Here is a 15,286-nt window from a genome sequence, read left to right as displayed (position 1 = left end):
CTAGACCCTTCCAGAGCTGAGATATCGAAATTCAAAATTTCGACCCCCCAAAAAAAACGACAGTGTTACCCCTTTCGTTTTTTTTCGTTTTTGGGCGAAAAATTAAGTTTCTCCAATCTTCTCAAAACTCTGGATTATGATAGAGGGCTGTGAGACTTTGACCTGAGTGCAAAAATGGAGGCTCTAGACCCTTCCAGAGCTGAGATATTGAAATTCAAAATTTCGACCCAAAAAAAAAACGACAGTGTTACCCCTTTCGTTTTTTTTCATTTTTGGGCGAAAAATTAAGTTTCTCCAATCTTCTCAAAACTCTGGATTATGATAGAGGGCCACGAGACTTTGACCTGAGTGCAAAAATGGAGGCTCTAGACCCTTCCAGAGCTGAGATATCGAAATTCAAAATTTCGACCCGAAAAAAAAACGACAGTGTTACCCCTTTCGTTTTTTTTTGTTTTTGGGCGAAAAATTAAGTTTCTCCAATCTTCTCAAAACTCTGGATTATGATAGAGGGCTGTGAGACTTTGACCTGAGTGCAAAAATGGAGGCTCTAGACCCTTCCAGAGCTGAGATATCGAAATTCAAAATTTCGACCCCAAAAAAAAAATGACAGTGTTACCCCTTTCTTTTTTTTTTGTTTTTGGGCGAAAAATTAAGTTTCTCCAATCTTCCCAAAACTCTGGATTCTGATAGAGGGCCATGAGACTTAGACCTGAGTGCAAAAATGGATGCTCTAGACCCTTCCAGAGCTGAGATATCCAAACTCAAAAATTTGACCCGAAAAAAAAAACGACAGTGGTACCCCTTACGTTTTTTTTTTTGGGCGAAAATTTAAGTTTCTCCAATCTTCCCAAAACTCTGGATTCTGATAGAGGGCCATGCGACTTAGACCTGAGTGCAAAAATGGAGGCTCTAGCCCCTTCCAGAGCTGAGATATCGAAACTCAAAAATTCGGCCCGAAAAAAAAACGACAGTGGTACCCCTTATGTTTTTTTTTTTGGGCGAAAAATTAAGTTTCTCCAATCTTCCCAAAACACTGGATTCTGATAGAGGGCCATGAGACTTAGACCTGAGTGCAAAAATAGAGGCTCTAGCCCCTTCCAGAGCTGAGATATCGAAACTCAAAATTTCGGCCCGAGAAAAAAAAACGACAGTTGTACCCCTTATGGTTTTTTATTGGGGCGAAAAATTAAGTTTCTCCAATCTTCCCAAAACACTGGATTCTGATAGAGGGCCATGAGACTTAGACCTGAGTGCAAAAATTGATGCTCTAGACCCTTCCAGAGCTGAGATATCCAAACTCAAAAATTTGACCCGAAAAAAAAAAACGACAGTGGTACCCCTTACGTTTTTTTTTTTGGGCGAAAATTTAAGTTTCTCCAATCTTCCCAAAACTCTGGATTCTGATAGAGGGCCATGAGACTTAGACCTGAGTGCAAAAATGGAGGCTCTAGCCCCTTCCAGAGCTGAGATATCGAAACTCAAAAATTCGGCCCGAAAAAAAAACGACAGTGGTACCCCTTACGTTTTTTTTTTTGGGCGAAAATTTAAGTTTCTCCAATCTTCCCAAAACACTGGATTCTGATAGAGGGCCATGAGACTTAGACCTGAGTGCAAAAATGGAGGCTCTAGCCCCTTCCAGAGCTGAGATATCGAAACTCAAAATTTCGGCCCGAAAAAAAAAAAACGAAAGTGGTACCCCTTATGGTTTTTTTTTGGGCGAAAAATTAAGTTTCTCCAATCTTCCCAAAACACTGGATTCTGATAGAGGGCCATGAGACTTAGACCTGAGTGCAAAAATGGAGGCTCTAGCCCCTTCCAGAGCTGAGATATCGAAACTCAAAATTTCGGCCCGAAAAAAAAAAAAACGACAGTGGTACCACTTATGTTTGTTTTTTTTGGGCGAAAAATTACGTTTCTCCAATCTTCTCAAAACTCTGGATTCTTATAGAGGGCCATGAGACTTAGACCAGAGTGCAAAAATGGAGGCTCTAGCCCCTTCCAGAGCCGAGATATCGAAACTCAAAAATTCGGCCCGAAAAAAAAAAAAACGACAGTGGTACCCCTTACGTTTTTTTTTTTTGGGCGAAAATTTAAGTTTTTCCAATCTTCTCAAAACTCTGGATTCTAATAGAGGGCCATGAGACTTAGACCTGAGTGCAAAAATGGAGGCTCTAGCCCCTTCCAGAGCTGAGATATCGAAACTCAAAAATTCAGCCCGAAAAAAAAACGACAGTGGTACCCCTTATGTTTTTTTTTTTTGGGCGAAAATTTAAGTTTCTCCAATCTTCCCAAAACTCTGGATTCTGATAGAGGGCCATGAGACTTAGACTTGAGTGCAAAAATGGAGGCTCTAGCCCCTTCCAGAGCTGAGATATCGAAACTCAAAAATACGGCCTGAAAAAAAAAACCGACAGTGGTACCCCTTTCGTTTTTTTTCATTTTTGGGCGAAAAATTAAGTTTCTCCAATCTTCTCAAAACTCTGGATTCTTATAGAGGGCCATGAGACTTAGACCTGAGTGCAAAATGGAGGCTCTAGCCCCTTCCAGGGCTGAGATATCGAAACTCAAATATTCTGCCCGAAAAAAAAACGACAGTGGTACCCCTTATGTTTTTTTTTTTTTGGGCGAAAATTTAAGTTTCTCCAATCTTCCCAAAACTCTGGATTCTGATAGAGGGCCATGAGACTTAGACTTGAGTGCAAAAATGGAGGCTCTAGCCCCTTCCAGAGCTGAGATATCGAAACTCAAAAATTCTGCCCGAAAAAAAAAAACGACAGTGGTACCCCTTACTTTTTTTTTTTGGGCGAAAATGTAAGTTTTTCCAATCTTCTCAAAACTCTGGATTCTTATAGAGGGCCATGAGACTTAGACCTGAGTGCAAAAATGGAGGCTCTAGGCCCTTCCAGGGCTGAGATATCGAAACTCAAATATTCGGCCCGAAAAAAAAACGACAGTGCCCTTACGTATTTTTTTTTTGGGCGAAAATTTAAGTTTCTCCAATCTTCCCAAAACTCTGGATTCTGATAGAGGGCCATGAGACTTAGACCTGAGTGCAAAAATTGATGCTCTAGACCCTTCCAGAGCTGAGATATCGAAACTCAAAAATTTGACCCGAAAAAAAAAACGACAGTGGTACCCCTTACGGTTTTTTTTTTGGGGCGAAAATTTAAGTTTCTCCAATCTTCTCAAAACTCTGGATTCTGATAGAGGGCCATGAGACTTAGACCTGAGTGCAAAAATGGAGGCTCTAGCCCCTTCCAGAGCTGAGATATCGAAACTCAAAAATTCGACCCGAAAAAAAAAACGACAGTGGTACCCCTTACGGTTTTTTTTGGGCGAAAATTTAAGTTTCTCCAATCTTCCCAAAACTCTGGATTCTGATAGAGGGCCATGAGACTTAGACCTGAGTGCAAAAATGGAGGCTCTAGCCCCTTCCAGAGCTGAGATATCGAAACTCAAAAATTCGACCCGAAAAAAAACCGACAGTGGTACCCCTTACGTTTTTTTTTTGGGCGAAAATTTAAGTTTCTCCAATCTTCCAAAAACTCTGGATTCTGATAGAGGGCCATGAGACTTAGACCTGAGTGCAAAAATGAAGGCTCTAGCCCCTTCCAGAGCTGAGATATCGAAACTCAGGAATTCAGCCCGAAAAAAAAACGACAGTGGTACCCCTTATGTTTTTTTTTTTTGGGCAAAAATTTAAGTTTCTCCAATCTTCCCAAAACTCTGGATTCTGATAGAGGGCCATGAGACTTAGACCTGAGTGCAAAAATGGAGGCTCTAGCCCCTTCCAGAGCTGAGATATCGAAACTCAAAAATTCGGCCCGAAAAAAAAACGACAGTGGTACCCCTTATGTTTTTTTTTTTGGGCGAAAAATTTAGTTTCTCCAATCTTCCCAAAACACTGCATTCTGATAGAGGGCCATGAGACTTAGACCTGAGTGCAAAAATTGATGCTCTAGACCCTTCCAGAGCTGAGATATCGAAACTCAAAAATTTGACCCGAAAAAAAAAACGACAGTGGTACCCCTTACGTTTTTTTTTGGGGGCGAAAATTTAAGTTTCTCCAATCTTCCCAAAACTCTGGATTCTGATAGAGGGCCATGAGACTTAGACCTGAGTGCAAAAATGGAGGCTCTAGCCCCTTCCAGAGCTGAGATATCGAAACTCAAAAATTCGGCCCGAAAAAAAAACGACAGTGGTACCCCTTATGTTTTTTTTTTTGGGCGAAAAGTTAAGTTTCTCCAATCTTCCCAAAACACTGGATTCTGATAGAGGGCCATGAGACTTAGACCTGAGTGCAAAAATGGAGGCTCTAGCCCCTTCCAGAGCTGAGATATCGAAACTCAAAAATTCGGCCCGAAAAAAAAAACGACAGTGGTACCCCTTATGTTTTTTTTTTGGGGCGAAAATTTAAGTTTCTCCAATCTTCTCAAAACTGTGGATTCTTATAGAGGGCCATGAGACTTAGACCTGAGTGCAAAAATGGAGGCTCTAGCCCCTTTGAGAAATGAGATATCAAAACTAAAAAATTCTGCCCGAAAAAAAAAACGACAGTGGTACCCCTTACGTTTTTTTTTTTTGGGCGAAAATTTAAGTTTCTCCAATCTTCCCAAAACTCTGGATTCTGATAGAGGGCCATGAGACTTAGACCTGAGTGCAAAAATGGAGGCTCTAGCCCCTTCCAGAGCTGAGATATTGAAACTCAAAAATTCAGCCCGAAAAAAAACGACAGTGGTACCCCTTATGTTTTGTTTTTTTGGGCAAAAAATTAAGTTTCTCCAATCTTCCCAAAACTCTGGATTCTGATAGAGGGCCATGAGACTTAGACCTGAGTGCAAAAATGGAGGCTCTAGCCCCTTCCAGAGCTGAGATATCGAAACTCAAAAATTCGACCCGAAAAAAAAACGACAGTGGTACCCCTTACGTTTTTTTTTTGGGCGAAAATTTAAGTTTCTCCAATCTTCCCAAAACTCTGGATTCTGATAGAGGGCCATGAGACTTAGACCTGAGTGCAAAAATGAAGGCTCTAGCCCCTTCCAGAGCTGAGATATCGAAACTCAGGAATTCAGCCCGAAAAAAAAAAAACGACAGTGGTACCCCTTATGTTTTTTTTTTTTTTGGGCGAAAATTTAAGTTTCTCCAATCTTCCCAAAACTCTGGATTCTGATAGAGGGCCATGAGACTTAGACCTGAGTGCAAAAATGGAGGCTCTAGCCCCTTCCAGAGCTGAGATATCGAAACTCAAAAATTCGGCCCGAAAAAAAAACGACAGTGGTACCCCTTATGTTTTGTTTTTTTGGGCAAAAATTTAAGTTTCTCCAATCTTCCCAAAACTCTGGATTCTGATAGAGGGCCATGAGACTTAGACCTGAGTGCAAAAATGGAGGCTCTAGCCCCTTCCAGAGCTGAGATATCAAAACTCAAAAATTCGGCCCGAAAAAAAAACGACAGTGGTACCCCTTACGTTTTTTTTTTTGGGCGAAAAATTAAGTTTCTCCAATCTTCCCAAAACTCTGGATTCTGATAGAGGGCCATGAGACTTAGACCTGAGTGCAAAAATGAAGGCTCTAGCCCCTTCCAGAGCTGAGATATCGAAACTCAGGAATTCAGCCCAAAAAAAAAAAACGACAGTGGTACCCCTTATGTTTTTTTTTTTTTTGGGCGAAAATTTAAGTTTCTCCAATCTTCCCAAGACTCTGGATTCTGATAGAGGGCCATGAGACTTAGACCTGAGTGCAAAAATGGAGGCTCTAGCCCCTTCCAGAGCTGAGATATCGAAACTCAAAAATTCGACCCGAAAAAAAACGACAGTGGTACCCCTTATGTTTTGTTTTTTTGGGCAAAAATTTAAGTTTCTCCAATCTTCCCAAAACTCTGGATTCTGATAGAGGGCCATGAGACTTAGACCTGAGTGCAAAAATGGAGGCTGTAGCCCCTTCCAGAGCTGAGATATCGAAACTCAAAAATTCGGCCCGAAAAAAAAACGACAGTGGTACCCCTTACGTTTTTTTTTTTGGGCAAAAATTTAAGTTTCTCCAATCTTCCCAAAACTCTGGATTCTGATAGAGGACCATGAGACTTAGACCTGAGTGCAAAAATGGAGGCTCTAGCCCCTTCCAGAGCTGAGATATCGAAACTCAAAAATTCGGCCCGAAAAAAAAACGACAGTGGTACCCCTTACGTTTTTTTTTTTGGGCGAAAATTTTAGTTTCTCCAATCTTCCCAAAACTCTGGATTCTGATAGAGGGCCATGAGACTTTGACCTGAGTGCAAAAATGGAGGCTCTAGCCCCTTCCAGAGCTGAGATATCGAAACTCAAAAAATCGGCCCGAAAAAAAAAACGACAGTGGTACCCCTTATGTTTTTTTTTTTTGGGCGAAAATTTAAGTTTCTCCAATCTTCTTGAAACTCTGGATTCTGATAGAAGGCCATGGGACTTAGACCTGAGTGCAAAAATGGAGGCTCTAGACCCTTCCAGAGCTGAGATATTGAGATATTTATAATGGCATAAATGCTACATGGTAGGCATAAATGCTACTCTGGAAGGGTCTAGAGCCTCCATTTTTGCACCCAGGTCTAAGTCCCATGGCCCTCTATCAGAATCCAGAGTTTCAAGAAGATCAGAGAAACTTAAAATTTCGACCCCAAAAAAAAAAAAAAAAAAAAAAAAATGACAGTGTTACCCCTGACTTTTTTTTTTTTTTGTGCGAAAAAATAAGTTTCTCCAATCTTCTTGAAACTCTGGATTCTGATAGAGGGCCATGGGACTTAGACCTGAGTGCAAAAATGGAGGCTCTATGGCAACCAAACTTCACTGGTGAGACAAATGTGCAACGGACGGACGGCCAGATTACGTTTTGGCAGGAGAAAAACTGATCAGCAAATGTAATGAAAATGTAACAGAATTTGTAGAAATTTAGTGGAGTAGAAAGTATAATAATTGCTGCAAAATGTAACAAAGTAAAAGTAAAAAGTATGCGCTATTTATTCTACTTAAGTAAAGTAAAGACACGTGAAAAATGCAAACAATATCAAACTATACAATTAAAATAGTACTGAATTATGTGTGTTACACACAAGTGTTACAACTAACCCCTCTATCTGTTACAATTAACCCCTCATATGGGGTAAGTTGTAACATTTGCACTTCTGTCACTTTTAGTGCAACTGTACGAAAATGGTAGGTCCTAGAAAAAAACTTTAAGTGTTCATTTGTAGCAGAGATGTGTATGTTGCTTGTGAAAAAAAAAGTATTAATCTAACCTAATTATTTTTTAATTAATTGAGCCAAAACCAAAAAGCGTTAGGTTGTACCCCGCTCTCCCCTACTATTGTTTTAGACCAGGGACCAGAAGGGCCACTGTCCTGCAGAGTTTAGCTCCAACTTTCCTCAACACACCTGCCTTGAATTTTCTAGTATGCCTAGTAAGACCTTGATTAGTTGCTTCAGGTGTGTTTATTTGGAGTTGAACTTTGCAGGACAGTGGCCCACCAGAAGCAGGATTGGACACCCCTTTTCTAGAGGATATCAAGCAACAAGCATTGTTTATATTGTTCTATCACATGTCTGTGTGTTTACTTATAGCTGTAACATAAAAGTTAATTAAATAAGCAAGGTTTCTCACTGCAGGGGAAGCACTTCAGGCCCCTATGAGCTGCAGAATGTGTGAGAGACATGGCCAAGCATCCAGAGAAAGAAAAAAAAACCAGGGCAGGGCAGGAAGGGCTTTTTACATAATACTGCAGTTTGTACTTTGACCATAACATCACCTAATCCTAACCCTATAAAAACATAAACAAACAATGGATTGTCTTCACACACACATAGACGGACGGACTCCATAAAAACAAAGGAGCCTTTCCTCTTTAGAACAGAGACCTGCACTAACATTGTTACACAACAGAGACACACAAAATCTGCTGGCACAGTTAGCCATGGTTGCTTTCATTTTGCAGTTTAAGATGTGTGCATGTGTATATGTGTTTTTGGCGTTGCCTGGTTACCTGTTGCAATAGTCTGTCTCGTTCCGCCTCTAGCATGGCAGTGATGTCATCATCCGCAGCAGCGTCTTGAGCACGCCGTCGTTTCTCTTCTTCTAAATCAGCAATTACCTGCAAGCATACACACATTGAACCATCAGGACAGGACAACTATTGTATGACTTCACCATCTTATTAATAATTACAGTAAGAATAAAACTTAATGGTGCTAATTTGAGTTGAGAAAATTACTTATGACTTAAAATTATCATTATTTACTCACAACCTGTGTGAGTTTCTTTTGTGGAACATAAAAGAACATTTTTGAGAAATGTCTTTTTTTCTGTCCATACAATGGAAGTTAAAGCTGATTTATAATTCTGCGTCGGTCTTACGGCGGAGCCTCTATGCTATAGACTGCGCGTTGGTTTTCATTTATACTTCTGCATCGTTGCCCGCATTGACGCGCAATTACACATGCAGAGGGAGAATGTGAAACCTGGGGAGCGGTTCTAGCAGACCAATCACAGCGCTTGCGGTATGCGTAGAATTGGCGCGTTGTTACATTTTGGGGAAGGTGCACGTCAGGTATGCCGAAGGGCTACACACAGCCTACGGTGCAGCTACGGCGTGAGTTCGATGCAGAAGTATAAATTGGGCTTTAATGGGCACCAAAATAGTTTGGTTACTAGCATTCTTCACAATATCTTTTTTTTTCTTCAAAATTTTTAGAATCAGAAACTTTTAATAATGTACTGGAAATTATAGACCATTTTGCAAGATGTAAACAACACTGGTCCAGAAGCACTTCCTGTTTCAGTTTTTTAACACTACATAAGAGCTGGGATAAAATACAACCAATATATAAAACTGAATCAAAAAGTTAAACAAACATCTTTAAGATGTTTTCTTCACATGTGAAATAAAGAAAACAGTTACAAACTGAAACAGGAAGTGTTTCTGGACCAGTGTTGTTTACATCTTGCAAAATGGTCTATACATGTTATACAGTTTAAAAATAAATATGGTAAAACTTTAATAACTATCAGTTAACTTTTTTCTTTCATATATATACACACTCACCTAAAGGATTAAAAGGAACACCATACTAATACTGTTTGACCCCCTTTCGCCTTCAGAATTTTGCAAAAATTGGTTGCAATCTGAAACATCACCGATAAAGGCCGCTAAAAAAATACATATAGCACCTTTAACTGCTACATCAAAATAAATAATACACTTTCATTATTGGGTGAACCCGATACGCATTTCTTGTATTTATAAGTATTTCAGAGAGAACATAAAGAATGTTTTATCAGATTTGTTTGTGTTTCAAAGTATCAAACCCTGTTACTCAGAGATCCTTTAAATAAGACTCACCCAACGCACATAACAGGGAGAATAGTTGTGTTTGATTTTAGATTAATCTTCCATACAGTGTTTATGAAATAAATAAAATTACTTTCAAAGAACTGAACGAACCAGTCCTGTAAGTAGCCAGCCCTAAAAAACACACATCTTCTTTAATATGCGCTCAAGCTCTGTTCCAAGAAGTTCTGAGCTAGTCTGTTGTCTATATAGGCATCTACCTTCAAACCCAGAATCCTAACAATTGTGTAACCTCCAAAGTGAATGAAATGACATTCCTCACTACAGTTTTAATGCCAACAGATGATTTAGCACTACCATGTTGTTAAACTGGAAGAGCCTTAACAATAGGGTCCTAAAAATACAGCCTAGGTATGTAGCTCAGGACTCTCTCTGCCTCTCACCCGTCGATGTCTCCTCTCTGCAGCGGCAAGCTGTTTCATCATTTTCTCCTTCATGTTGGTGCAGTGGGCCATCACTAGCTTCAACACGCCCAGCGGGTTCAGACACACGGGACTCTGCCCTCCATCATCCTGAGCCTGCGTCAGCTCGCGGTCCCTCAGCAGCGCTATGAAGGGGTCACGGAGGTCATACTGTCCATATCGCTCCTGAACAAATGCATCTCTCTGTTGTGCCTGAAATAAATGTCAAAGATAAACACGAAACGATAGGAATAAGTAGTTTTCACAGAGGTGTCTGGATAGGCTGAAACACATTGAAAGTTCATAATATGACTGATTAATATCTTTCATTATGTTTGCATATAAGCCATGTGTGTGTTTTTTTTTTTAATGTGGGACAGAGAGAGAGAGCAGATTTCTAAACACCGTGATGCAAATACAGCTGGTCACTATCAGATCCATTTTCATAAAACATAATCGCAGCCCTGACCCCTCCTCTACGGGCAGGTGTTAAACCTCCCCTGGGCTGAAGGGATGGAGAGGGGGCTCACGGCACAAAAGGCCCAGCTGTCGGGGGTGTTGTTCACTACTCATTGTGCATGTGTGCGCTTGTGTGAGGCTGGGGGGCAGTGTGACTAATTTAGAAGGGATGGGGTGGTCTTGCTAAATAGATCAGCAGATGGGAGACATACACACAGAATGAAGGACTGGAATAGACATGTGGTTTATGTTCTGGGCGACACACATGCCCACTACACTCTTCTGTTTTCAAATCTTACTTGATTTAAACAAGTTGATTGCCCTACTCAAAATATATAGATGAGATAAATGATAATCGCTTGATATTAAAATTCTATAAGATTTTGTCTATATATCAATAGATATATAGACCATATCTGATATAATTTGTTTTTAATTTTCATTTTGAGATTTAGTACTTTTATTTACATTTGTTATTAATTTACTGATGTTAAAATTATACATTTATATTATTATAAATAAAATTAAATAAAATGTAATTATAAAGTCACAGTGAAGAATAAGCAGTTCATTTACAGATCATTTCCTCCGTATTATGACATACGTTCTAGTCAAACAGATTATCGATTATTATCAGCACTTGGTTGTATTCATCTGTTGTTGATTGAATGGAGGCATTTCTGAATGAGAGCTCACAGACAACGGTAAGAGATTGAGTTCTACATTTTGATGAAAAATTACAAAGGTAAAATAAAAATAGAAAGAATAGCTCATAATAAGATGCATTTAGAAAGTAGATGCAATGCGAACATAAAATGTCGACTTTTATCTGCTAGATCACAATGCATGTGAGAGTCATTTTAACCAACCAGACTTCAAAAGACCTCAGTTTCCGCCCTTTGCTTGTTATTATCTGCTGATCATTCAGTCTGGGACTCAATGTCTTTTAATAACACAGAGAATGTGAGGGTGTGGTATGTACTGGGTGTGAACATCAATAACCACAATAACCATTAAAATGCACAATGCAGGCTGTTGTTAACACTCTCTGTCTCTCACTCTCTCTGTGTTGAGCAGCAATTCATAGTCAACTGTATGTTTATGATGAAACTGTGCGAGTGTGTCAAGTGTGTCTCAGACCACCAGGTCGGAGAGATTATTTGTTTAACATCAGCCTTAAGCAGCACTGCTTACTACTCCACATCATTATAGTAAATTACAGTCCATTTCCAGCCCTGGAGGCCTCAATATGTGGACCTGCTGGCCTCTGAGTGACCTTATCCAGAGATCAGAGAGAGAGAGACACACACACACACAACTAAAGGAAAGAGACGAGACAGCGGAAAGGCACACATCGCTATTTCTATAACTCATACTATGGGTTATGGATTTGTACAAACCTCTAATACATCAAGTATTAAACTCATCCTGCACTATTTGTGCAACAGATGTAAATGATACTGGAAATTGTGCAGGTTGTTAAGCTGAATATCTGCTTTTACTTTTTTTAAAGGACAAGTTTTTGTATTTTACACTTAAGGTTAAGATTGAAATTTGGACACATGCTGCTGGCCCGATAATTTTGTAACTGGAACAATCCTTCCTAAAAAACGCATTAAACTTTAGTTTACAAAGACGTGAAACTCACCGAATGGTCTGGGGTGTTCACTGATATACTCACAGAAAAGATGCTTTCCAACAGGTTTTATCGTAGTTTTTGTCCCACTCCATTGACTTGAATTGGGAACAAAAACTATGATGCAACCACAGAAACCGAAAATTCTCGGGCCAGCAGCATGTGTCCTTTAAGTGATTATGCCTTCAATATTGCACGGTGGATGATAAATTGAGTGGAAAATGACTAGACAAACAAACAATGAAAGAGAGAACACGATAGACTCATGTAAAAGTGACCCCCATGCAAAAGTGTAAGGAAGCACCCGGAACACCTCAGCAACCAAAGAGCATTGTCTTGGCAACCAACATTTTGATATACAATACCATTCAAAAGTCTGGGATCTCTAGGATTATTTTTGAAAGAAATGACGATGATCAAAATCCAAGTCAAGTATTTATATGTAGCGCTTTTCAAAATATAGATTGCATAAAAAGCAGCTTCACAGTAGGCTATCAATCAAAACATAATAACAATGTTCGTTTCTTAGTGAAAAAAACATCCACGTTTGGTAGAGCTGATGAATGATATTAATGGAGCCATCTAGGAAAATAGTCTCGATAAGTCGATCCCCGAACGCCGTTCATACAGTTCGGAAGTTCATACAGTCTAGCTCACCCAGCAGGTTTGTGGTTTGACTTGTCGTGACTGTTTTCCAAGATGGCTCCTGTCTTTATGAAATATCTTCTTATTAAACAGTCTGTACACTTACAAAGTTCTCAATGCTTCTTTTTTCATGGACCCTCATTATGTTACTGTGTTAGTGTGCGGCTATTTTGAGCCTTGTTTGTGGTGTAAACTAGTGATTTCTTTTTACTTAGTAAATGCCCCCATTACTAGCATTATACGCTAAACAGTTTTTAGAGATAAAACAGTTTATCATGAAAACAAATCTCAGAGAACAGTTGATTTTTTATTAGACCAAAGGTTCATTTTGCGCCGGAGTTCTCCTTTAAGAATTGATTCTATAGTCATGTGCGCTTGAATGTGTGCAGGTTTGTAATTCCCTACAAAACCATGCCTAAACAAACTACTTGTCTTGTCTATAAATTTGAAAATCAGAGGGTGTGAATTTGTCGATTTGAAGTTGTCGAAATCAAGTTGTCGATTTAGATGAGTTTGCAAAATTCTTCCTCTCCTATAGCAACAAATGAATACAAAATTTCAGGGAGCCTACAATGCATTCCCTGATCCGATACTGAAGTAGACGGTTGCATAGTTAAATTTTTTTTCCCCCTGATATTCTCAATCTTATAAGTGAAGAAGTTAATCATGTGAAAGTAAATGCATTCAAAATGTTGCAAAACAAATATATTTCAAATAAATGCTGTTCTATTGAACTTTAAAATGATAAAAGAATCATGAAAAAATGTGTCATGGTTTCCACAAAACTATTACATAGCACAACTGTTTTCAACTGTAATAATGATAAGAAATGTTTCTTAAGCACCAAATCAGAATATCAGAATGATTTCTGAAGGATCATGTGACACTCAAGACTGGAGTAATCATGATGAAAATGTAGCTTTTTTTATTAAAAGAATAAATTACAATTCGATTTTAAAAGTATATTAAGGAAATTCCATTAAGTCACTTTATCTCTCCTCAGATCCATCACAGCAGACTAGACAAACACCCACATAAACAATAACAGTCTACCGGGACAGAGAGCACTACACATACTAGCGACTGCTTTTCCCACCAGAAATCCAGCTGCTATATTTAGCCATTGCAGTCTCTTAAGACGTTAAGTCTGTACATTAGTTCCTCATTTCACTGCTTTTCTTTGTACAATTACAGTAAATTACTGGCATAGTTGCCTTGCTTACAGTACTACCCTTTACCATAATAACACTGCACGTAAACACAGTTTTAGGAACTTCCTGTGATATAAAAATGGTTTTATGGAGCAGAATCACAAAGATTAATTGAGTCAGCACAGTTCATTTCTATCGCAAACAGTAGCCAGATTTTGAAGGGATTAATTGTTATTTAGAGCTAAAAGCTAATCTAAGTTTAACAGCAGGGGCATATGTGTATTCCCTCACTGTAGGATCCCAAAATGCAGCATGATTCATTATTTTATATTTAATTTATTGACTTATTATTGTGTGTATATGTGTGAGTGATTAGTATTGACTGTGCAGGACAGAACAGGATGCTGTTTGTGCTGTTGCTGTTTTTAATCAAGGTCTTGCTGATCTGAGGTGCTCACTACTGTCGGAGACAGAGAGGAATCAGGACACATCCTGGAAGGAAGTTCACACAGAAGGAATCTTGCACCCCTCTAATCAACACACCGACACACACTCCAGGCAGCTCAGAAGAGCAAAGAACCCCACTGGGTCTTGTGTGTGTGTTTGGAAATGACACATACACATTTATAAGGTAAAACACTGGGTTTGACATCCTCCCTATTAGGACAAAATAAACTGGTTTGTTTAGTCTGTCTGGACTGTGATTTTAGCATTGGAATTCCCTATTCATGAAATTCCCCTTTCAGAGACCTGTGAACAGACCTGATCTTTCTTTATACGGCTTAGATGATGAAACGGCGAGTGAGTCATATTAACGGTCGTTTTTTTGTTTTAACCACCAGCCCTCGGGATATTGGCTCCTGTATTACATCAGAATGAACCATGGGAAAATAACTCAAAAGGAGGAGCAAAAAGTGCGCTGCTGTTTCTGGAGCAATACAGCTGATGTGGAGGCTTCCAAAACATCGAACTGCTTCCAAAAAATCTTCACTGCTTCACCACTGCCTGGACAGAACTTTCTGAGAGCAGTGAAGTGACACACACACACATACATGCACACAACGCAACATTGATCAAAGACTCAAGAGCCCCAAGGGCCTCTCATTCCCTCTGTGAATAAAGCCCTCACTGGCCAGAAAGCAAGTCAAATGAAGCTGAAGCTGAAGACACACATACACACACACACACTTAGCATCTTGCCTAGGGCTGAACAGTAAAAGAGGCCTAAGCCTAAAAGAAAGAGAGTCACAAACACCAAGGCTTTGTTCAGACAGGAAGCAAAAATCTGTATTAAAAAAGTCGCCTCAAATCTGTTTAGTTATTTTGTGTATGTAGTGAATAATGACCTTTAATGACCTAAAGATTGAATATGAAAATCAAATCAGATTTGCGCAGTGTAAAAAAAAGCCAGTTCGCATGTATAAGATGTGAAAGACAGTGAAAACCTTTAAAAATACAAATACGTGTGTAATGTGAATGCACACACACATATCACCAAACGCAACAGATGAATTGAGCTTTTCTCTGTGCTCCATTCAAAGTCACAAACTAATCTCAGAGTCCACTGCAAACAGTCAGCAGTTGATCAGCAGGTCACAGTGAGACACCAGACCCCTCGTCTC

General features: G+C 39.4%; 1 protein-coding gene across 1 annotated transcript in view; it reads right to left on the bottom strand.

Annotated features, from left to right (window-relative positions):
* The window catches only part of cttnbp2nlb (CTTNBP2 N-terminal like b), a 64,528-nt gene that overhangs the window by 39,368 nt on the left and 9,874 nt on the right, over nucleotides 1–15,286 (bottom strand). Inside the window, exons 3-4 of the mRNA XM_039679084.2 lie at nucleotides 9,756–9,986; nucleotides 8,008–8,115 (exon numbers count right to left, since the gene is read on the bottom strand). Coding sequence (XP_039535018.2) covers nucleotides 8,008–8,115; nucleotides 9,756–9,986 — 339 coding nt within the window. The remainder of the gene's footprint in view (nucleotides 1–8,007; nucleotides 8,116–9,755; nucleotides 9,987–15,286) is intronic.

Source organism: Pimephales promelas, chromosome 14 (assembly GCF_988280905.1).
Source record: "Pimephales promelas chromosome 14, fPimPro1.hap1.1, whole genome shotgun sequence".
Classification (NCBI taxonomy): domain Eukaryota; kingdom Metazoa; phylum Chordata; class Actinopteri; order Cypriniformes; family Leuciscidae; genus Pimephales; species Pimephales promelas.
The sequence above is the reverse complement of the archived record's forward strand: the minus strand, read 5'-3'. Positions and strand labels throughout refer to the sequence as shown.